Below are 25,970 nucleotides of genomic sequence, written 5' to 3'. Positions count from 1 at the left end.
GCAATAAATGCTGGAGAGGGTGTGGAGAAAAGGGAACCCTCCTACACTGTTGGTGGGAATGCAAACTAGTACAGCCACTATGGAGAACAGTGTGGAGATTCCTTAAAAATTGGAAATAGAACTGCCTTATGACCCAGCAATCCCACTTCTGGGCATACACACCGAGGAAACCAGAATTGAAAGAGACACATGTACCCCCAATGTTCATCGCAGCACTGTTTATAATAGCCAGGACATGGAAACAACCTAGATGTCCATCAGCAGATGAATGGATAAGAAAGCTGTGGTACATATACACAATGGAGTATTACTCAGCCATTAAAAAGAATACATTTGAATCAGTTCTGATGAGATGGATGAAACTAGAGCTGATTATACAGAGTGAAGTAAGCCAGAAAGAAAAACACCAATACAGTATACTAACACATATATATGGAATTTAGAAAGATGGCAATGATGACCCTGTATGCAAGACAGCAAAGGAGACACAGATGTGTAGAGCAGACTTTTGGACTCAGAGGGAGAGGGAGAGGGTGGGATGATTTGGGAGAATGGCATTGAAATATGTATACTATCATGTAGGAAATGAATCGCCAGTCTATGCCCGATGCAGGATACAGCATGCTTGGGGCTGGTGCACGGGGATGACCCAGGGAGATGTTATGGGGAGGGAGGTGGGAGGGGGGTTCATGTTTGGGAACACATGTACACCCGTGGTTGATTCATGTCAATGTATGGTAAAACCAATACAGTACTGTAAAGTAAAATAAAGTAAAAATAAAAATTAAAAAAAAATAAAAATAAAAAATAGAAAAAAATGCTGAATTAGGAGAAATGAAGAGACCACATGACAGTACAAGTGAGTGAAGCACAGAAGTGAAAGATAGTTGGTAAAAAATGTAAGCAAAAGACAATAACGGTTTATTTATGAGAGTGAAAAAAAAAACCCAAAAGTATTATAACAAGAAAAGCACAAAGGGCAGAAGGTAGTAAATAGAACTGTGTTGTCTTAAGGCTTTAATATTTTGTATTTTATATTATAGAATAATATTAATTTACAGATTATAATAATAATTATAATCCCTAGAGCAACCACTAAAAAATAATTCAAAAATGTAAAAGCCTATAGAAGAGACAGAAAAGAACACTAAAGAATTAGAAATTAACTAAAAAATTAAAACATAGGAAAGAACAACCAAAACAACTCACCAAGATTAGAGAGGATACATAGGAAAAAATGGTCCTAATTATAATGTAAACCCAAGTATATCAGGTACACTAAATACTAATGGACCAATGATTCTCATTAAAAAATAGACATTGTCCTCATAAATATAAAAGCAAGAACCAATATTCTGTTTATAAAAGATGCACTTTAAACATAAATATGCAAAGCAGTTGAAAGACAAAGGACAAAAAAAACCACAAACACTAACTATAAGAAAATGTAGCAATATTAATAAAAGCAATCTTTAGACACGAATTATAACCAGAGACCATGGATATTTCATAATGAAAGGGTGAATTCACCAAGAAGATCCAACAATTCTAAATGTAAATGTATTTTTTAAGTGTTTAAAATATAAGAAGCCAAACAACCACCATAATAACAATAACAATAAACAGAGCTAAAGTGAGAAATAACACAAATCAGCAACCAGAGTGGGAGATATCAATACCTCTGTCTCCATAATTGACAGATGAGGCATTTGGAGACCTTAATTTCTCTGGTGTGGCAGACTGCTCACAGAAGTAAGAAGGCAGGTGACAATGTTCTAATCTTGTAAATATGAAAGCTACTTCTATTCTAAAGAGAATAATATTTACTGTGAAGAGAGGCCTCATGCATAGAATATTTTTTAAAAAGAATTTCCTAGTTGAATGTTTATTATATATTTTGTAAGTAATTATAGAATGTGGATTTATGAGGCATGGTTCCCTGGAGAAGGTCACATAAACTATATATCTCTTTGGGAACATTAAATGCAGATGTTCTGTAATGTAAATGCTCCCCTCTAAGTGAAACAGCTCTGCAAAAACTCACTTGGAGCTCTTATCTATTACTGTAGGCCATAGAGTATGAATCCAGTAAAAGAAAAAGCCTGCAAAGCTGAAATCAATGACTGACCTTTCCTGGCTTTCTCTAAACCTCTTGATTGACTGCTGTACCTTTGAAATTAATAATGAAGCTTCAGAGTAGGTAAGTTCTATGCTGTGTGGGAGTTTGATATGCAACAAACAAAAGCATTAGAAAAAGAAGGGGAAAATACTGTATAAATGTTTAAAAAGACTGTCAACCGAACTAAACTGACAAATATTTACAGAATACCACATCCAAGAAATGAAGAGAGCTCATAATTTTTAGGTGGACATGGGAAATTCATCAAGACAAATGATTTAGTAGGCAAGGAGACCAGTTTAAATACATTTAAAGTATTGAAGTCATAGAGACTTGTTCTCTGGTCACAGTGAATTTGGAGAAGGAAATGGCAACCCACTCCAGTATTCCTGCCTGGAAAATCCCATGGACAGAGGAGCCTGGAGGGCTATAGTCCATGGGTCACAAAGAGTCGGACACAACTGCATGAGTAACACACACACACACACACACACACACACAATGAATTTAAGTCAAAAGCAAATAACACTAAGGATCGATGCAGTAATACATCTTTAAAAGGTTAGCAATTCATTTCTAAGTAATCTATGAGTCAAGTGGGAAATAAAACAATTTTTAAATATTTTAAATTGGATGTTGTGGAATGTAAGTAATGCTGGTATGGTAATTTATAGCTTTAAACGTTTATGCTAGAAGAGAAAATTTAGACTCAAACGTGCCTAATTTTCCACCTAAAGAAACTAATAAAAGAAGAGCAAAGTAAACCTAAAGGAAATATAAAAAAGAAAATAAAAATAACAGCAGTCAATGAAATAGGAAAGAAAATTTGCAACAGAATATAGCTAATGAAGCTAAAATTTGGTTTTTTGAAATGGTTAGTACAATTCATAAACCTCTATAAATAAAAATGTCTAACACTAATACTAAAATGTACTGGACCTAGAGGTGACAGCTGAACAACATTCTGAATGTACTAAATTCTCCTGAATTGTTACTTTAAATTGGTTAATTTTATGGGAATTTTCATCTCAAAATTAAAATTTGTAAAAACATTTAAAATCCCCACATCAGAAACAAATCAGAGGATATCTTTGTATGCATATAGTTTTGGTTCAGTTCAGTTCAGTCGCTCAGTTGTGTCCGACTCTTTGTGATCCCATGAATCACAGCACGCCAGGCCTCCCTGTCCATCACCAACTCCCAGAGTTCACTCAGACTCGCATCCATTGAGTCAGTGATGCCATCCAGCCATCTCATCCTCTGTCATCCCCTTCTCCTCCTGCCCCCAATCCCTCCCAGCATCAGAGTCTTTTACAATGAGTCAACTCTTCGCATGAGGTGGCCAAAGTACTGGAGTTTCAGCTTTAGCATCATTCCTTCCAAAAGAAATCCCAGGGCTGATCTCCTTCAGAATGCACTGGTTGGATCTCCTTGCAGTCCAAGGGACTCTCAAGAGTCTTCTCCTACACCACAGTTCAAAAGCATCAATTCTTTGGCGCTCAGCCTTCTTCACAGTCCAACTCTCACATCCATACACGACCACAGGAAAAACCATAGCCTTGACTAGACAGACCTTAGTCAGCAAAGTAATGTCCCTGCTTTTGAATATGCTGTCTAGGTTGGTCATAACTTTTCTTTCAAGGAGTAAGCATCTTTTAATTTCATGGCTGCAGTCACCATCTGCAGTGATTTGGGAGCCCCCAAAAATAAAGTCTGACACTGTTTTCACTGTTTCCCCATCTATCTGCCATGAAGTGATGGGACCAGATGCCATGATCTTCGTTTTCTGAATGTTGAGCTTTAAGCCAACTTTTTCAGTCTCCACTTTCACTTTCATCAAGAGGCTTTTTAGTTCCTGTTCCTGTTAAAACACGTTGGGAACTCATGTACACCCGTGGCTGATTCATGTCAATGTATGGCAAAACCAATACAGTATTGTAAAGCAAAATAAAGTAAAAATAAAAATTAAAAAATAAATAAATAAATAAAGCATTCTCAGTCAAAATGGCAAGGTCACAATGTCTTGCATTAGTGGTCTGATCAAAATGAATACTAGTGGTCTAGTGCATTAGTGGTCTGCTCAAAATGAACACAGAGACTGCATTGGAAATGTAATTGGAATAAATATTCTGATTTAAACAGTATATGACTAACAAGGTACAACTGCTGAATTTCTTAAAATTCAGTGTTTCTTGAGAAGTGCTTGGAATAAAGTCTGGCTCATGAATAATCATGATCTAGCCTGTAGTATAGTTATATTTAAAAAACCCTTATACTCCTCTACTAGACTATATGGATTTCCTTACAAAAAGAATCATATCTTGCTTGTGTTGACTTTTCACTAAAACTAGTTGGTCTATATACATATTACTATTTGGGAAATATTTGCTGAGCTAAATTAAACTGCTTTTCTTTTTTGATGTTCAATAACAAGATTCATTATAGACAATTTTTCAAAACAAGTAACTTCCAAAGTGTCATATTAAACCATGTAAAGTTTAGATGGTGAAATAAGTCACTGAATCATCAGAAAGAGCACTAGTCAGTTTCAGTATTTCTACTGCTTATGGCTGCTGATTTCAAGTACCTAGCCTTGAGGTTGGCAAGCTTGCCCTACAGCAGCAACAAACAAGTTGCAGGTCTCAAAATCTTTCAATAGTGAGATACAGGTTAGTTCAAATGAGATATGGCTTTTATTTTCAAACTAAGTGGGTTCTCAAATTGGATTAATACTCTATCATTTTGCTGGCTATGTAAGAAGTCACATATGGAAACCTGAGTTTTTTGGTGCCATTTTTGTGATATGTCTTTGTGCTGAGGGTACACCATTTTTGACTGCCTGACTGGCGTGCCACGTGGACAGCCCTGCTTACCAGTTCCTAAGAGTGAAGATATGCCTGAGTGTTGGGACAGCATTTGCATCTCCTTAAATAATCACAAAATCCTGGGCTGAAGTTGAACATGCATCTGGACACATTCATCTAGCCTATGGTTCTCAATGAGAGCAATAATCATTTTCTCAGATGACGTGTGGAAATATCTAGGGCATTTGAGATTGTCACAATGATGCATCACTGGCTGCTAAATATCCTACAATGTGGAGGAAGAGTCCTGATCAACACAGAACTGAACACTCTCCAAAGTTAGTAGTGTCTCCTATTGGTCCAACCCACCTTCAACCACAGCTAAACAAAAAGAGAAACTTCTCCAAGGACACGCTGCTTCTCAGAACCATTCACAGGAATAAACTAATTAGTCAAGACAGGAATAAGGGGTGAGATCCTTCAGAGAGAAACTCTAGAAAATACCCTACTTGATTATAAAAATTTTGTTATGGGGATAACGCTTTGCTGAAACTTGTCCAAGTCATCAGTGTGGTCATCACTTGTCTGATGGGTAGGCCAGGATTTGAAAATGAGTCTGTGGTCTACCAACCACTTGACACATACTAAAATCTCAATAAATGGAAGCTATTATAATTAATTTCAACTACTAGTAATCTAAATAATAATTATGAGAAAAAATTTAACTAGAAACATTTCCTATATGAAAATAAGTAAAAGGAGACAGAAATACATATACATATATAATTTTCTAATGTTGAAAGAAAAAAAAATGACATATTTTTGATCAATTCCCCTATGGTCAAAGAGCCAGGAAAAGTAAAACAAGTGCATCCAGCAGCCAAGTTCATGGCTTTAAATACAAAAAGGTATCTATGGGAACTCCTAATAACCCCAAGAGATTTTGGATATACATCTATAACTACAGCTATGGTGATATCTACATCTCTTAACTGATGCCTATGTACATCTACATCTGTATCTCCAAGGAAGCTGTGTCTTGGGAGCATTTAGAATTATCTGAAAAATTATTTTAAAATTGAATAGAAAGGGTATAGGGATTAACATGAGCAATGACTAATAACAGTTGAATTTGAAAAAGTTACCATTTCATTTCCAGGTGCTTTTAATTCAGAAAATCTGTCCCTAATTATATATTTATAAATGTGGTATATAAATGATTTTACTTTATTCTCATACTAGGGTGTTTTAAGTTGTTTTTTTTTCCCTTTTATTTTTTTAAATTTATTTCTTTTAATTGGAGGCTAATTATAATATTGTAGTGGTTTTTGCCATACATTGACATGAATCTACCAAGGGTGAACATGTGTTCCTTATTCTGAATCCCCTTTCACCTCCCTCCCCATCCCATCCCTCAGGGTCATCCCAGTGCACCAACCCTGTCTCATGCATTGAACGTGGACTGGCAATCTGTTTCACATATGATAATATACATGTTTCAATGCTATTCTCTCAAATCATCCCACCCTTGCCTTCTACAGAGTCCAAAAGTCTGTTCTTTACATCTGTGTCTCTCTTGCTGTCTCACATATAGGGTCATCATTACCATCTTTCTAAATTACATATGCATGCGAAAATATACTGTATTGGTGTCTTTCTTTCTGACTTACTTCACTCTGTATAATAAGCTCCAGTTTCATCCACCTTATTAGAACTGATTCAAATGCACTTTTTAATAGTTGAGTAATATTTCACTGTGTATATGCACCACAGCTTTCTTATCCATTTGTCTGCCAATTTTATGGTTTTTGAAATAATGATTTAATTATGCCTGGGTTATTTCTATGAGATCTAGATATCTGCATCAAAAAGCCATTTATAAGGTACTGTAATCTATCTGGCAATGGCAGAGGAAATCATCAACTTTTGAGCTCTGACTTCCACTGATATAACATTATATAAAAAGAAAAAGAGCAACAGTGATAAGAGATTGGAGCACAAGGATAAGGGGCTGAAGACTGTCCCAGGAAGAGAGCCTATAATTGATAAATGTTTGTTGGCAGAGGATGGGAGGGGCAGGAGGAGGAAAATAGGGAATTCCAAACAGATAACCACACACAGATATCCTGAGGAGGAACCTAAGTACCTTGGCTGGGATGAAGATTTTGTGCAAGTAAGGCAATACATACCAAAAGAGGTATGATCAGTTACCTCAATCCATTGTAGTACAATCTCTTGTAGTCAACATTTATTCTAGTGATATTTTCCTCCGCAAGTTCCTCAAGGGTATAAAATGTGCCCACGTGCTGAAAACCAGGAGCTTTGCTCTTGATATACTCTCTCTCAGAACCTGGTAACCAAGCAATCTATAAGGAGAAATAGAACATCTTTCAGTGGATAATCAGCAGTCTAGACACAAACAGCCCCATGTAGAATGGGAGGAGACCCATTCCAGCATGGGTACATTTTACAGGGAGCAGAGAGATTCCAGCCTTTGGTGAAAGAGTCAACCTGACTTAACATTGTCTAATGAACTTTTTTACAATTTACTTTAAATTGGAAGATAATTGCTTTAGATTGTTGTGTTGGTTTCTGCCATACAGCATTTAATGAACTCCTATAATGAGGCTTTCACCAAGGTTGTTCTGGAGCTGAGTTTTCCCAGTTAACATCATGGGACCAAGGGTCCATGGTGATATCATACTAGCCAAAGTGGATGAGGAGTTGGTAGGTGTGGATAAAAAGTCAGACTTATAAACATCTCCTCTGGCTGATGATGCTAAAAATCATCTTTGAGCAGAGTCATATCCTGCTAACAGGGGATGCTACTATGACTCATCTGTAGAAATAGTTCTATTTGCAGAGATACAAACTTGTTTTACTCATAGCATTTTTCCATATTTTGAAATTTTAAGACATTTGGAATGATTAGCTGCCAAAATGCAGCAAATTCTCAGAAACATGATGAACAAATCTCTGCTCAAATAAGAACCAGATGTCCTTTCTATATTACTAATGAAAACCAAATCCTCAAAGCCTTAGTGTTCCATGCCCAGGCCCTTTCTAATAGATGTATGTTGGTGATGGTGAAGGTCACATTGTGTAGCAATCATACACATTCCCTTTTAACACCCTGGTGACATTTCATTTGGTTTGGAACAGCAAACAGCCTCAATGTTTTCCCCAATGATGTAAATTGAACTGGGTCATTCTTAGATTGCCACATGTAGCTGTATAAGCAACCAACTCCCATTTCTATAGAGAGCAGAATTATTTAAGGATCCCAGGAAAGATCTACAAGGTAGGTCAGGCTCAAGTGCTATGCTCTTGGGAGAAGCCACCTCCCAACCTCTATCATAAATACTGAGATAGACATACCAGATGTTGCTCAATCTTAGAGTCAAGGATCACTCTTACTACAAGGTGGATATATGATAATCTGGAAGGATGTTTTGAAGGAGGAGATTCAAGATCAAATATCACCAATTTTTTTTCCTTCTGTGCAATTGCCAATAAATCAGTTAGTTTAGCAATCTTCTGATTTCTTGCTCTTTCCTTATCAGCTTCTGATAAGGGTTTCATACGAAAAAATGGTTTGATCTAAAAATAAGTATATCAGAGAAAACATTGGCTCCTATCAAAAGCATTTTCCAATTCTCCTGCATTTAGCCCCACACCCAGCCCTACCTCCGTGTTGATCCATTACCATTCAACCCACCAGGACTTCTGAAATACTGGTCCTGAGATAAGAGTTGCCAAGAAGAGAAATTAGATGTAATTTCCATTGGAAGTGATGGTATTTGCAATGATTTAATCTATATCATAGAACCTGTTTTATTTGCACTAAAGGTTCTTCCTATTCTTTTCTACAGCTCCCTTTTCAAACTTTTTTAAAACTCAAGGTAATACAATTCATTTTTAGTTTCAGTGGTTTCCCACATTCCCTCTCACTGTTCCAGTTATGGGCAATGAAAAAAAAAAAAAAAGAAGAAGAAGAAATACGCTTTAGCTTCAGATTGAATTGGATTCAAACCCACCTCTATCATACATCTGCCTCCCTTGCCACATTCACCTGTTAAAAACCTTTCCTCTACTTGCACAGCTTAGTTCAAATGCTACCTCCTCATGAAGACGTCCTGCAAAATTTCTGAACTAAAGAGGCTTTGATGGCATTAAACTCCAATGACTAATTTTATGCCTCTTTAATTCTGTTCTCTATACTTACTTATTTATATATGTCTTAAACCAAATTCAAATCTTGGCTTCATATGCTTCTTGCTTTGTAACCTTGGTAAAATCATTTATATTCTCAAAGTCTTTATTGTTCAAACTACAAAATGGGAAAGGGGAGGAATAATCTATGTATTTCTCTTGATTATTTTGATGATTAAATACTGTAAAATATTTTCTGGTTCTAGGAGAATGTCTGGTACACAGAATACTGCACAATTCACAACAGTCCCCTCACTTTTCTACTTCTACTCAGTGTAACTTTATCACAGCAGGAACTGTCAGCTTTTTTAAGACACAGCATTTTATCTTACACCTCAGTCCGTATATATATATATACATGGTCTATATTAAACTTAGTAGATGGCTACTTTTACCATTATTTGCCAATTTTAGATCACTTGTTGGTAAAGTTGGTGACAGATGGATATCTTTCAGAAGGAAGCAGTAGCTACCTCACATTTTCTCAAGACTAAAGTATTCTTCCTTTGTCTCAACACAACTTAATCTTCATTTTATTCTACCCTCTGTATTTCTTCTCATTCCCATAACACCCTAAGAAAGCCGCCCTTTCTCACTTTTTTCTCAAGAAAGAAAGAATCATATTTCATAATGCCAACAAGGAAGATCATCAGTATTGAATTAAACCATGATCGAGATCTGAGCTGAGTAAATAATTAAGTCTTTTCTTAATCCTCATAAACATAGGAATTTGCTTCATAACTCAAGATTTCCTTAGACTCTACCAGTTCTAGACTAAATGATTCACTTAACTGCAAGACCTTCCTGTGGGGAAAACAGTGGAAAAAACTGGACGGGAAAGATCAAAAACAGATTTAAATAACTCATTTGTGCTTAATTTCTAAAATGCCCCCAAATGGCAAAGGGAATAGGAAATCCATTATACAAGGATATTCATGAAGCCTTTCCCTTAAGGACAACTTGAACAACAACAACAAAAAAAATTGAAATAGCAAAAACTATCAAGATTAACAGGAGGGTTTAAAACTAGATTCCAGTAGTTTTGAGTAGTAATATGGGTAATCTAATAGTTTATATAAATCAGGTCTCACCTTAAAATACTCAGAAAAATATACTGGAATGGGACAAAGCCAATTTAGACTATCTCTAGCCTATGACTGAACATTTGAAAAAGGCTCTAGTAAGTAACACGCTAGAAATAAAGACAAATTCTCCACAAAACACCTTGTTTCTCAAGTAAAAAACAGTATTAAATGGTTCTCAGTTCTCTATGTCTGTGCTTAGAGAAATTACAAGTAGATGGGCTGCTAGATGATCCAGCTTATTAATTTGTTAAGAAACAGGACAATTAGAGTCGTGGCCAGTATGGCAGCACAGAAAAACCCTCCACTGTCCTTTTCCCATTGACACACCAGAACTACAACCACTGGCAGAACAAGTATCTATGAGAAGAAGCTAAAGACTTGTGGTGGTACAGGGGATAGAAATCCACCTGCCAATGCAGGAGACATGGGTTCAATCCCTAGTCCAGAAGGTTCCACATGCCGTGGGGCAACTAAGACTGTGTGTCACAACTAGTGGAGCCCATGCTGTAGGGCCCGCAAGCCACAGCTAAGGAGACCCTGTGCCACAACTACTGAAGCCTGAGTGCTGCAACTACAGAAGCTTGTGCACCTAGAGCCTGTGCTGAGCAACAAAAGAAGCCACGGCAAGGGGAAGCATGTATACTACCATGTAAAGTGGCTCCCACTCACTGCAACTAGAGAAAGCCAGAACACAACAATGAAGATCCAGCACAGCCAAAATAAATTAATTTTTTTAAAAAAAAACTAGTAGAGAACATCTCCACAATTACAGATATAAAAAAGGAATCTAGAGACGTTATACAGTTAAGACCCATATGTCAGGGAGGCAATCCACAAAAGGAAGGATAATCACAACTGCAGAATATTCTCCCCAGAATTATGGGGTCTAGGCCCCACATAAGACTCTCCAGTCCAAGGGTCCTCTACTGTCACTCAACAGAAGAATGGATAAAGAAGATAGGATACATATATACAATGGAATATTACTCAGCTGTAAAAAGGAACAAAATTGGGTCATTTGTAGAGATGTGGATGTATCTAGATGGTCACAGAGAGTAAAGTCAGTCAGAAAGAAAAAAGCAAATATCATATATGAACATTAGCATATATGTGGAATATAAAAATGGTATAATTATTTTATTTGCAAAACAGAAATAGAGATACAGATGTGGAGAACAAATGTGTCAACACCAAGGGGAAAAGGGCGATGTGTGGGATGAATTGGGAAGTTGGGATTGACATATACACACTATTGGTACTATGTATAAAATATATACCTAAGGAGAACCTACTGTATAGCTAAGGGAACCCCATTCAGTGCTCTATGGTGACAAATGGGAAGGAAATACAAACAAGAGGGGATATATGTATATGTATAGCTGATTCACTTTGCTATACAGTAGAAACACAATAGGGTAAAGCAACTATACTCTGATAAAAATTAATTTTAAAACACAAACACATGGATGCTAAACAATATGCTATTGAACAGTCAATGAGTGACCAACAGATCAGAAAGACAAAATTTTAAAAATAGCTGGAGACAAATGGAAACCCTGAGATCCAAAAATCTACTGGATGCAGAAAAGACAATTCTAAGAGGGACGTCTATAGTGTTATAAGTCTACCTCAGGTAAAAAAAGAAAATCTGAAAATATGCACCTAAAGGAAAGTACAAAGTGAAAAAATAAAATCCAGTGTTCATCAATAAAAGATATAACGAAGATCAAAGCAGAAATATACAAAATGGAGACTAAAACAACTAAAGAATAGATCAATGAGCCTAAAGGCTGGTTCTTTGAAAAGATAAACAAAATTCATAAAACTTTAGCCAGAATAGTCAGGAAAAGTGATGAAGGGCCCAAATAAAATAAGAAATGAAAGAGGAGCTACAACTGACACCACAGAAATACAAAGGATTGTAAGAAATAACTGCAAATAAAAATATGCCAATAAAATTGACAACCTATAAGAAATAGATAAATTCTTAGCAAGGTACAATCTCTCAAGACTGAATGTGGAAGAAATAGAAAGCATGAACAAAACAATTACTAGTAACGAAACTGATAACCTAAAATTCCCGACAACAATACTCCAGCTCCAGCCAGCCAGTTTAACAGGTGGATTATATCTAATTTTTAGAAAAGAGTTAACACCTGTCCTTCTCAAGCTATTCTACATGCTTGAAGTTTCAATTTTATATGGAATCTAAAAACCAAAGCATGCAAACATAACAAAATCAAACAGCATCACAGATATAGAGGATAAACTAGTAGTTGCCAGAGGGAAGGGAGGATGAATAAAACAGGTGAGATTCAGAGGGACAAATTTCCAGTTATAAGATAAACAATAATAAGGAGGTTATAAAGCATTGGGAATATAGTCAATAATACTGTAATAATTTTTATGGTGAGAGGGTAAACAGACGTACTGTGATCATTTTGTAAAGCATAAAAATATCAAATCACTGTGTTGTCCATCTGAAGCTAATATAATATTCTAAGTAAATTATACTTCATTTTTTTAAAAAAAAGGACAATTATGCAAAATCTTCTCAATGACTCCATTTAGAAGGAAACACTACCACTCAACAAGTAATCCTGAGAACTAGCCAAAAATATAAATAGCAATATCACTTTTTATTGAAACAAGTGCCACTACCTTTACTATTCATCCCACTATGGTAAAAAATCAGATTGCTTAGTGCTTAAAACCACTCAAATGGTGGGAATTTTTAACAATATTAAGTCCTTTTCCATGAACCAACCTATAACTTTTACTTTGAGACCACTGTCTTAACACCTCTTTGTTCTCCTCAGCCCTTTCCTAAAATTTTTATGCTAGGAATCTTCTTTGCAAAAGAATAGCCAGAATAAAAGGACCACAGAAAAATTAGTATCAGGAGTTGCAGAAAATTCTACTGAATATTATTTGACTATCAGTATGGACACTAGTATATTGATTCAAAAAGTAAATAAATGGTCATGGCAGCAGAATTCCTGAGGGGAAAAGAGCAGGAATAATTAGAATCAAACCTGTAAGAGTTCACATTATCTGTGTTGATAACTTTTGCCTAAAATCTTCCTAGTGCTGAATTTAAGGAAGATCTAACCCAACTGTAATGGCAGACTTAACATAACAAGGATTGATTATACCTCATATTAGTCCAACCAATATATCTATTTCATTTATTTTTCTTTTTTATTTATTTTTTTTTAATTTTACTTTACAATACTGTATTGGTTTTGCCATACATTGACATGAATCCACCACGGGTGTACATGAGTTCCCAATCCTGAACCTCCCTCCCACCTCCCTCCTCATATCATTTATTTTTCAAAAAAATTCCCAACCTCAGACAGTTGGGAGGATATAAATTCATTCAGTATCTGTGAGCTATTAACCAGTTATATCCAAATGTACTCTCTCTGGTTCTATATTTACTTTCTTTGTGTCCTTATCCTAGCTTATGAAGATCATCAACACTGACTGCCCTGATCAGACCAAAATCAACAATTGGCCAGAAAGTTATGTTTCAGTTTTTACTGAAGGGTCATCCTACCGTTTATTAAGTCTTAAACAAAGTTCTTAAGTCTATGCGGTAATCCACATTGAAATTCTAAGACTGAATTTATAATTCTATTCACAAATCTTCTAAGGAGAAATTTAGCTCTATAAAACATAAACAGTTCCTTATCCAGGGTTCAGCAAACTTATGTGTCAAGAGACAAGTGTCAAATATTTTTTTTTCCTTTGTATGAGACACATCTCTGTCTCAACTACTGAACTATTACAGTGCAGAAACAGCCATAGACAATTCATAAGTGAATAAGCATGGCTGTGTTTCAATACAAATTTATTGACTGACACTAAAAACTTGAGTTTTATGTGAGCTGTACACATCATGAAACATTATTCTTCTGATTTTCTCCAGTGATTTAAAAATTCAAAGACCATACACAGCTCTCAGGCCACACAGAACAGCCACTGGGCTGAATTTAGACAGTAGGCTGCAGTTTGTCAGCGCCTGATCTAGGCCATGATACAAGGTTGGGCAAAAACTTCATTCAGGTTTTGCGCAACATCTTATGGAAGAACCCAAACCAACTTTTGGGCCGATATTGGCTAAGGAAGAGACATAACGTAATGAGAGATTATGAACCATGAAAAGTTATCAAAAACGAACCAACTAAAGAAAATTAAGATGATTTCTGGGAGCCTCCACCACAGCCTCAGTGGCAGGCACTATGGCTTCTAGAGTAACAGTGAATGATGAAGTCACCAAAGTTTTTAATGATGTGAAAGGCTCCCAAAAGTGCACCTTTAAAAAGCAAGATGATTTATGCCAGCTCCAAAGATATCATTAACAAGAAATTTACATGTATTATTAAACATGAAGTGAAGAAGTGAAGTGAGAGTCACTCAGTCCTGTTCAACTCTTTGTGACCCCTACACAGTCCATGGGATTCCCCAGGCCAGAATACTGGAGGGTAGCCTTTCCCATCTCCAGGGATCTTCCCAACCCAGGGATCAAACCCAGGTCTCCCACATTGCAGGCAGATTCTTTACCAGCTGAGCCACAAGGGCAAGTAAATGGCTTGTACAGTCTTAACCCCTGGACTGCCAGAGAAGTCCCAGCAAGATCTTTTCTGATCCACCTCCTAGAATAATGAAAGTAAACACAGAAATAAACAAAAGGGACCTAATTAAACTTAAATGTTTTGCACAGAAAACAAAAGCACAAACAAAATGAAAAGAAGACCCTTTAATATTTGTAAAAATATTTACAAATGAAGCAACCGACACAGTATTTATCTCCAAAATATACAAACAGCTCATGCAGTTCCATAGCCAAAGAACAAACAGCCCAATTAGAAAATGGGTGGCAGATCTAAACAGACATCTCTCCAAAGACATATGGATTGTTAAAAAGCACATGAAATGATGCTCACGTCACTAATTAATGGAGAAATGCAAACCAAAACTTAAATGAGGTATCACTTCACACTGGTCAGAATGGCCATCATCAGAAAATGCACAAAACAAAAAATGCTGGAGAGCATGTAGAGAAAAGGGCACCCTCCTAGACTGTTGGATGAAATGTAAACTGGTACAGCCACTGTGGATAACAGAATGGAGATTCCTTAAAAAATGAAAATAGAGCTACCATTGATCCAGCAATTCAACTCCTGGGCATACATAGGGGAAAATATGGCCTGAAAGGACACATTCACCCCAGTGTTCACTGCAGCACTGTGTACAATATTCAGCACACAGAAGCAACCTAAATGTCCACCAACAGGAATGGATAAAGATGTGGTACATACATACAATGGACTACTACTCAGCTATAAAACAGAACAAAATAATGCCAGGTGCAGCAACATAGACAGACCAGAGACTGCCATACTGAGGGAAGTAAGTCAGAGAGAGAAAGATAAACTTATGGTATTGCTTCAGTTCAGTTCAGGTCATATTCTGAACCATAAAATAAATGAACTTCAATAAATATTAAAACATACAATGAATGTAATCAGACCAGAACAGCATTAAATTAGAAATCAATAGTGAGATAACTAGAAAATCTGAAACCATCTGGAAATTTGGAAAGAAAATTTCTAAATAAACCATGGGTCAGGCTTCCCTCGTGTTTCAGAAGTAAAGGATTCACCTGCCAATGCAGGAGATGTAAATTCAGTCCCTGGGTTGGGAAGACAACTGGAGAAGGAAATGGCAATTCACTTCAGTATTCTTGCCTGGGAAATTCCATGGACAGAGGAGGCTGGTGGGTTACTGTCCATGGATCCCAAAGAGTCAGACAGGACTTAGCAACTAAACAATAACAAGAAAGAAATTTAAAGGGAAATTTTAAATATTTCAAAATAAATAAAAATTAAAATACAACACATCAAAATCTATGATACAGTTAAGGTGGTATTAGAGGTAAATGTATAGTACTAAATGCTTGCTTTATTGACTATGCCAAAGCCTTTGACTGTGCGGATCACAATAAACTGTGGAAAATTCTTCAAGAGATGGGAATACCAGACCACCTGACCTGCCTCTTGAGAAACCTATATGCAGGTCAGGAAGCAACAGTTAGAACTGGACATTGAACAACAGATGGGTTCCAAATAGGAAAAGGAGTACATCAAGGCTGTATATTGTCACCCTGCTTATTTAACTTCTATGCAGAGTACATCATGAGAAATGCTGGGCTGGAAGAAGCACAAGCTGGAATCAAGATTGCCGGGAGAAATATCAATAACCTCAGAAATGCAGATGACACCATCCTTATGGCAGAAAGTGAAGAGGAACTAAAAGCCTCTTGATGAAAGTGAAAGCGGAGAGTGAAAAAGTTGGCTTAAAGCTCAACATTTAGAAAATGAAGATCATGGCATCCGGTCCCATCACTTCGTGGGAAATAGATGTGGAAACAGTGTCAGACTTTATCTTTTGGGGCTCCAAAATCACTGCAGATGGTGATTGCAGCCGTGAAATTAAAAGACGCTTACTCCTTGGAAGAAAAGTTATGACCAACCTTGATAGCATATTGAAAAGCAGAGACATTACTTTGCCGACTAAGGTCCGTCTAGTCAAGGCTATGGTTTTTCCAGTAGTCATGTATGGATGTGAGAGCTGGACTGTGAAGAAAGCTGAGTGCCAAAGAATTGATGCTTTTGAAATGTGGTGTTGGAGAAGACTCTTGAGAGTCCCTTGGACTGCAAGGAGATCCAACCAGTCCATTCTGAAGGAGATCAGCCCTGGGATTTCTTTGGAGGGAATGATGCTAAAGCTGAAACTCCAGTACTTTGGCCACCTCATGTGAAGAGTTGACTCATTGGAAAGGACTCTGATACTAGGAGGGATTGGGGGCAGGAGGAAGAGGGGACGACAGAGGATGAGATGGCCGGATGGCATCACCAACTCGATGGACATGAGTTTGAGTGAACTCCGGGAGTTGGTGATGGACAGGGAGGCCTGGCGTGCTGTGATTCATGGGGTCGCAAAGAGTCGGACATGACTGAGTGACTGAACTGAACTGAACTGAATGGAAAGAAAAAATAACTAAAGTAACCTAAAATTGACCCTTTTGCAAGCTACATAAAACCTAAAATCAAACCCAAAACAAACAAAAGAAAGAAAACATAAAGATCTGAGCAGAAATCAACAAAATCACATACTGTATCTGTAATTAGATCAATACAATGCATAAATCTCTAGGGCAGGGGAGGAGAAACAATTACAAACTATGAAAATCAGGAATGAAAAAATGGAATATAACCATTGATCCCAAAGTCATTACAAGGATAATAAAAAATCTTATAAACAACTCTATATCCATTCATTCAACCACCTTGGTGATATAGAGCCATTACTCAAAATACACAAACTATCAACAAATACTGAAGAATTTCAGATGGCATAGAAATTTCAGTTCTAGAAATTCTATTCAGTTATTTTTATATCTTACATCTCTCTCATTATGTTATTTTTCTTTAAATCCTTGATATACTTTGAATAGCTTTTGAAAACTCCCTTTCTCTTAATTCTATCAACTCTTTCCCCCGCCCCCCACCCCGGATCTTTATGTATAGTTTTTCCCTGGCTTTAAGCCACATTTTCAACCTTCTTTGTAGGCACAGTAACTTTATTACTGGATCTTGTACACTGTAATTGTTACACTGTTAGACGTCTGAGTATTGTTGTCTCTCCTAGTTTGTTTGTTTGTTTGTTTGCTTGGTGGTGGTGATTTAGTCTCTAAGTTGTATCTGACTCTTGGGACCCCATGAACTGTATCCTGCCAGGTTCCTTTGTCCATGGGATCCTCCAGGCAAGAATGCTGGAGTGGATTGCTATTTCCTTCTACTGGGGATCTTCCCAACCCAGAGATTGAACACGGGTCTCCTGCAGTGTAGGCAGATTCTTTACCAACTGAGCTACAAGGGAAGTGCTTTTTTTTTGGGGGGGGGGGGGGGGGGGGGGGTTATATTATGAACAAATCAATTGGATTTTTTCTAAGTGGGTCTAAAATAGCCTTTAATTTAGAGCTGGTTTAGGCTTGTTATTATGGTGTGACCTTTCTGGGGTTTTTGCTGAAGTTCCCATATGTCCAAAAAAGTCTATCTTCTAATACGGCTAGTTAGAACTTGAGTATCTTCCAGACACAAGTGAGCTCTTGTTCAGTCACTCAGTCGTGTCCAACTCTTTGTGACCCCATAGACTGCAGCATGCCTGGCTTTATTTTCTTGGGCTCCAAAATCACTGTGGACTGTGACTGCAGCCATGAAATTAAAAGATGCTTGCACTCTTTCCACTGTTTTCCCATCTGTTTGCCATGAAGTGATGGGACCGGATGCCATGATCTTCATTTTCTGAATGTTGAGCTTTAAGCCAGCTTTTTCACTCTCCTCTTTTACTTTCATCAAGAGGCTTTTTAGCTCCTCTTCACTTTCTGCCAAAGGGTGGTATCATCTGCTATCTGAGGTTATTGATGCTTCTCCCTGCAACCTTGATTCCAGCTCATGTTCACCCAGCCTGGCATTTCACATGATTCTGCACGTAAGTTAAATAAGCAGGGTGACAATATACAGCCTTGATGTGCTCTCTTCCCAATTTGGAACCAACCCGTTGTTCCATGGCTGATTCTAACGATTGCTTCTTGACCTGCATACAGGTTTCTCAGGAGGCAGGTAAAGTGGTCTGATAATCCCATCTCTTTAATAATTTTCCACAGTTTGTTTTATTCCACACAAAAGCTTTAGCATAGTTAATGAAACAGAATTAGATGCTTTCCTGGAATTCTCTAGCTTCTTCTATGATCCAATGAATGTTGGCAATGGATGTGAGCTCTTGATGTTGTTGTCGTTCAGTTGCCTAGTTGTGTCTGACTCTTTGCAACCTCATGGACTGCGGCATGTCAGAACTCCCTATCCCTCACTGTCTCCCAGAGTTTGCCCAAGTTCATGTTCATTGCATCAGTGACGCCATCCAGCCATCTCGTCCTCTGATGCCCTCTTTTCCTTCTGCCCTCGATCTTTCCCAACATCAGGGACTTTTCCAGTAAGTCATCTATTTGCATCAGATGACCAATATACTGGAGCTTCAGCTTCAGCATCAGTCATTCCAGTGAATATTCAGGGTAGATTTCCCTTAAGACTGACTGGTTTGATCTCCTTGCTGGAGTCTTCTCCAGTACCACAGTTCAAAGGCATCAATTCTTTGGTGTTCTGACTTCTTTACAGTCCAGCTCTCATAACCGTATGTTCTTAGAATGGTTCAGATAAAAGCTCCCTATTAGTACTTTGACCAGCCTTGTAGAACTTCACCCTACTTCTGTGTCTCATAGATACTAACAACAGACTCAAGCCAGTCCCATGCAGATTTCTAGAAGCCTTTCTCTGGAAAGCTTTCTCACTTTTGAACTTCATCCCTCAAAATTCCAGACACTCTGATCTCCCAAAAATCCAATCTCTTTCTCCTCAAATCCACAAGACAGCTATCCTTTGCTTAGGGTCCTCCTGCTATAAGACCTGGAAAGTACATCCAGGCAAAACACGAGGGCAATTATAAGGCTCTCCTAGTATTCCCTTCCCTCATGGATCACAGTTCTGCACTGATTGTTGCCCAGTATCTGAGAATGACTACTTAAGCTCTTTGGTTTAATTTTCTAGTTGTTTAAGGCAGGAGAATACAACCAGCACATGCAAATAGTCATGGCTAGAAGTAGAAATGTCCATGCTTCATATATAGCTCAACATTGTGCATTAAGCCCTCAATATAGGAGGAGTTGTTAAAAAGGAAAATTTTAAATTCCTAGTTAATACTGTGCAGGTAAAATGACAATAGAAATACATTTCAGAGATGGAAAATTTTTTTAATGTAATAAAGAATGGATTGGAAGTACCAGGAGAGCTGTTCAATGCCCATAATATGATCTTCCTTTTTGGGTGGGTGGGGGTGCTGAGTGGAATGCAGGATCTTAGTTCCTTGACCAGGGACTGAACCTGTGTCCCCTGTATTGGAAGCATAAAGTCTCAACCATTGAACCAAGACAAAAGTCACAACATGTTCTTACTCTTAAGGGAAAGAGAAACAGACCAAATCTTTTGAAAACAGTTATGCATTATAGCCTATTAGTAGACTATTTTATTCTCCTTTCTGACACTGCTATTTAGTATCATATAATAATCAAATTAATTTTAATTATCATGTGATTTCTGCTTTATTCCCATGTTCATCTGAAGGTTTTTCCTACATGATACAGAACAGAAATAGAAGTTAACCTCAAAATCATGTTTGAGGGGACCTTGCAGATACTCTCTTATCTCCTGACATGCAAGGAAGAAACTCATGGAAGCAGCTTTCCTAGTGACAGCTGACACTGACACCTCAATTAGATACCAATCCAACTGATCAGGGGACTGAGTCAGAATTTCCAAGATTAAATTTTAGAGAAGAGCAGATAACTCCCCAGAAGTACACTGATAACCCTAGATACAGTAGGACATTACCTACACCAGATTGAACAAACTGATGAGGGCAATCTAATCATGTATATTCATTTTTTCTTTTTGGAAATTGTTGGTACTCCTTTCTTATTTGGCCACATCATGTGACTTGTGGGATGTTCGTTCCCTGACTAGGGACTTAACCCAGGCCTTCAGCACTGAAAGTGCTGAGTCCTAACTACTGTACCACCAGGTGGAGATTCCCTGTTAGTACTCTTTTAAACAGTCTACTTCCTCATGGGTGTATGAGAAAACCCATTCTCCTTTGACATTTTTTTCTGTTACACTTGTGCAAAACATTCTTTTATTTAGCAACTTGTTCTCACCACACCTCTGAATTCAGGTAAAATTTGTTTTTACTGAGCCACTATGTTTCATGGCAATGCAGTCTTTTGCAAAAGCTGAAAATATGTACTCCTTTACACCAGGAGTTGGCAATTCCCAGTTGGACACAATTGGAAAAATTGATTGTGTCATCAAGGTCATAACTGAAGGATCATATTTGAGAATACATGTCATTCAATCTGCAAGAACAAGCTACCAGTCCCCACTAAGGACACATGCATAATTGGTATTTGGAATCAAAGCCTACAGCTTTCCTAGGCAAACAGTTTGGTGTCCCTTGTTGTACTCTATCCCAGTATTACAGTAGGAAGAAAGATCACTGATTACCAGGAACAGGAGAGAGAAAGTTGCCCATATTTGTAGGTATATATGTGAAACCTGATTCAAGTGAACTTCTCAAGTTGTAGTAAGAATAAGAGTCTGGAACAGTAGGGACTATTTAAAATGAAATTCTAGACTCCCTATACATGCTCTAGACAGAACCTCATTTATTAAGCTTAATAGTTATTCAACACAATCTGAATCAAGATTTGCTGATTATACAACAATAAACCTTATGTGTATTAACTGATCCTTTAAACTGCACTGGATACAAATTAATAAGGTTAAATAACACAAAATCACAATAAGACCCTCCTCTAAATAATCTACAGAGGTTATTTATGAGCACAAGAGGGAACCTAAATTTTCAAAACTCAGAAATGAAGCATAAGTTCATCGTTGAACCCTCCAGTATCATTGTAGCACACTGTTTAACATGCACACCTAAAGATCATCTGATTCTTATGGGAATGTGCCTTTCTTTGAATTTCTGTGTCCAATACTTTGGCTACCTGATGCAAAGAACTGACTCACTGGAAAAGACCCTGATGCTGGGAAAGATTGAAGGCAGGAGAAGGGGATGACAGAGGATGAGATGGTTGGATGGCATCACCAACTCAATGGACATGAGTTTGAGTAAACTCTGGGAGTTGGTGATGGACAGGCAGGCCTGGCATGCTGCAGTTCATGGGGTTGTGAAGAATCGGACATGACTGAGCGACTGAACTGAACTGAACTGATTTACAATATAAAGTTAGATGTTGACTTCTAGAAAACTGATAAAAGAGGACAGGATTTTTGTCTAGTAGAGATGCAAATGAGTTTTCATAGAGAAGACAACTCTAAAATTAAGTTTTATTGTCACAGAGTATATTAACTGAAATAATACACTAGGTTTGTATTCAACTTAGCAATGCAATTCTTAGCACTTCTTTGTTGCACTGAGAATTTTGCATGTTGGTTTCTCACTTTTCTGTTGACTGGGTTTCGTCATCGTGTTTGTTTCCATATTAATGTGCTAAATAAAACTTGTACCTAGTTCATTATCTTTATGCATGAGATAAATTTCTCAAGTAATTCCTCTGTAATCTTGAGATTTATCCTTTCACAAAAGGATATGAAAATATTCCACACAAAGGTTGGTTTTACTAAAAAATAGGAACTCAGCTGAGCTTCCAGGGACAACTCCCAGAACTTCAGTATCTATTTTTATTTCATTATAGATCAGATTAGGTATTTAATTTTCACAAGTAATCTCAAGAATAGTAATTATACTGACAAATAATAATCAACTCACCACCACCATCAATCCATAACCATACCCAACCAATAAAGAACAACCAGAAAAACCTTCACAAACAAAACCAATTTCTTTACTACGAAAAATTATCCAAATATCCAAATCTTTTAAATCATGTGCCAACACCACCTTGACTTCCTGCCTGCACAACATGGAATCAAAGAAAGCTCTACTATGAAACCTAAAAATAAAGCCTCCTAGATAATCATATTTGAAGTCAAGCTTTCAGATACCTTCAGTAACCAGAATAATTGAGAAACTAAACACTGTAAACTTACCACCTAAACAAGCTAAAATAAAACTATTAATCCTATAAAATAAACAAAACTTTATAACAACATATCCAATTCCATCACTTACAATAAGACTTTCACAAACCATACATTACACATCAGATTAATAACGGCCTTTTCATTTGGAATACATGTTTGTTAAAACATTACCTATGGCAAACTAGTGAAAGTCGCTCAGTCATGTCTGACTCTTTGTGAACCATGGTCTATACAGACCATGGAATTCTCCAGGGGTAGCCTTTCCCTTCTCCAGGAAATCTTCCTAACCCAGGGATTGAACCCAGGTCTCCCACATTGTGGGTGGATTCTTTACGAGCTGAGATACAAGAGAAGAGTTTCCTATATGGCAAACTAAGCCTATGTACATTATACATGCTAAAGAAGCCTCTCAAGTCTGTATGTTCTATTCATTCATGTATGATGAGATTTATATACAGAGCCTAAACACACACACAGAAACCTAGTATATCAGATGGATACCACTATTTCACACATGCAAACAGCATTTGTAGGCTATATACTCATATGAGAATAAGTATTCTGAGGTGATACACTCATTATAAACCAACATTTAGCTGTCCCTTATAGTAATACTTGTTAACAGAATGACTTTGAGGTGGATAATTTCTCTTTACCTAAGTCTTAACTTGTCCCTTTTTTAACATGAAAAAGGATCAAGTCAGTCTTCAGGATTAACATGTAATATAAATAAAAATCCATTCCACCTAGATAATAAACAAAATTATCTGAAGGTTTACTTTCCTAAGTACACAATTATGTAATAAGAGAGCTATTACCACAGCTGACCCTCAAGTATTGTAGCTCTGTTTCCATAGGTGCTAGCAATATGAATGTCTGCTGTCTGTCTTCCTCAGATATTTGTTGTCAAAATCAAAGACTCAAAATGAGTATATCTGATTGGTAAAACCTAGGTTGCATGGATTCCCTGTAAACATATGATAACCTGGAAAATGTCACTTGTTTTTTCTTAAACTATCTTGAAATGACAGGCGTGACTTTTTTACCCACTTTAAAATATTCAGGATAACTCTAAACGGTCTTATTTACACACTGCTATATTTTCCTCATATCCAATGCAGTACTTGTATGCAATCTCAAAAACGACAGAATGATCTCTGTTCATTTCCAAAGTAAACCATTCAGTATCACAGTAATCCAAGTCTATACCCCAACCAGTAATGTTGAAGAAGCTGAAGTTGAACGGTTCTATGAAGACTTACAAGACGTTTTAGAACAAATACCCAAGAAAGATATCCTTTTCATTATAGAGGACTGGAATGCAAAAGTAGGAAGTCAAGAAACACCTGGAGTAACAGGCAAATTTGGCCTTGGAATATAGAATGAAGCAGGGCAAAGGCTAAGAGAATTTTGCCAAGAGAACGTACTGGTCATAGCAAACACCCTCTGCCAAAAACACAAGAGAAGACTACACATGGACATCACCAGATGGTCAACACCAAAATCAGATTGATTATATTCTTTGCAGCCAAAGATGGAGAAGCTCTATACAGTCAGCAAAAACAAGACTGGGAGATGACTGTGGCTCAGATCATGAAATCCATATTGCCAAATTCAGACTTAAATTGAAGAAAGTGGGGAAAACCACTAGACCATTCAGGAATGACCTAAATCAAATCACTTATGATTATACAGTAGAAGTGATAAATAGATTTAAGCCTAGATCTGATAGATAGAGTGCCTGATGAACTATGGAATGAGGTTTGTGACATTGTACAGGAGACAGGGATCAAGACCATCCCCATGGAAAAGAAATGCAAAAAAAGCAAAATGGCTGTTTGGGGAGGCCTTACAAATAGCTGTGAAAAGAAGAGAAGTGAAAAACAAAGGAGAAAAGGAAAGATATAAGCATCTGAATGCACAGTTCCAAAGAATAGCAAGAAGAGATAAGAAAGCCTTCCTCAGTGATCAATGCAAAGAAATAGAGGAAAAGAACAGAATGGGAAAGACTAGAGATCTCTTCAAGGAAATTAGAGATACCAAGGGAATATTTCATGCAAAGATGGGCTCGATAAAGGACAGAAATGGTATGGACCTAACAGAAGCAGAAGATATTAAGAAGAGGTGGCAAGAATACACGGAAGAACTGTACAAAAAAAAATCTTCATGACCAAGATAATCACAATGGTATAATCACTCACCAAGAGCCAGACATCCTGGAATGTGAAGTTAAGTGGGCCGTAGAAAGCATCACTACGAACAAAGCTAGTGGAGGTGATGGAATTCCAGTTGAGCTATTTCAAATCCTGAAAGATGATGCTGTGACAGTGCTGTACTCAATATGCCAACAAATTTGGAAAACTCAGCAGTGGCCACAGGACTGGAAAAGGTCAGTTTTCATTCCAATCCCAAAGAAAGGCAATGCCAAAGAATGCTCAAACTACCACACAATTGCACTCATCTCACGTGCTAGTAAAGTAATGCTCAAAATTCTCCAAGCCAGGCTTCAGCAATACGTGAACCATGAACTTCCAGATGTTCAATCTGGTTTTAGAAAAGGCAGAGGAACAAGATATCAAATTGCCAACATCCACTGAATCATCGAAAAAGCAACAGAGTTTCAGAAAAAATCTATTTCAGCCTTATTGACTATGCCAAAGCCTTTGACTGTGTGGATCACAATAAACTGTGGAAAATTCTTCAAGAGATGGTAATACCAGACCACCTGACCTGCCTCTTGAGGAACCTGTATGCAGGCCAGGAAGCAACAGTTAGAACTAGACATGGAACAACAGACTGGTTCCAAATAGGAAAAGGAGTACGTCAAGGCTGTATATTGTCACCCTGCTTATTTAACTTATATGCAGACTACATCATGAAGAATGCTGGGCTGGAAGAAGCACAAGTTCGAATCAAGATTGCCGGGAGAAATATCAATAACCTCAGATATGCAGATGACACCACCCTTATGGCAGAAAGTGAAGAGGAACTAAAAAGCCTC

The 25,970-nt window shown here is 37.3% G+C and overlaps 1 protein-coding gene across 1 annotated transcript in view; it reads right to left on the bottom strand.

The window, feature by feature from the left end:
- LOC101117547 (glycerophosphodiester phosphodiesterase domain-containing protein 4-like) overlaps positions 1-25,970 on the bottom strand; it is a 118,010-nt gene that overhangs the window by 43,757 nt on the left and 48,283 nt on the right. The window contains exons 11-12 of the mRNA XM_027960073.2: positions 8,302-8,523; positions 7,135-7,289 (exon numbers count right to left, since the gene is read on the bottom strand). Of these exons, the coding sequence (XP_027815874.2) occupies positions 7,135-7,289; positions 8,302-8,523 (377 nt within the window). The remainder of the gene's footprint in view (positions 1-7,134; positions 7,290-8,301; positions 8,524-25,970) is intronic.

Source organism: Ovis aries, chromosome 21 (assembly GCF_016772045.2).
Source record: "Ovis aries strain OAR_USU_Benz2616 breed Rambouillet chromosome 21, ARS-UI_Ramb_v3.0, whole genome shotgun sequence".
Lineage (NCBI taxonomy): Eukaryota > Metazoa > Chordata > Mammalia > Artiodactyla > Bovidae > Ovis > Ovis aries.
This window is presented reverse-complemented; position numbering and strand designations above follow the sequence as displayed.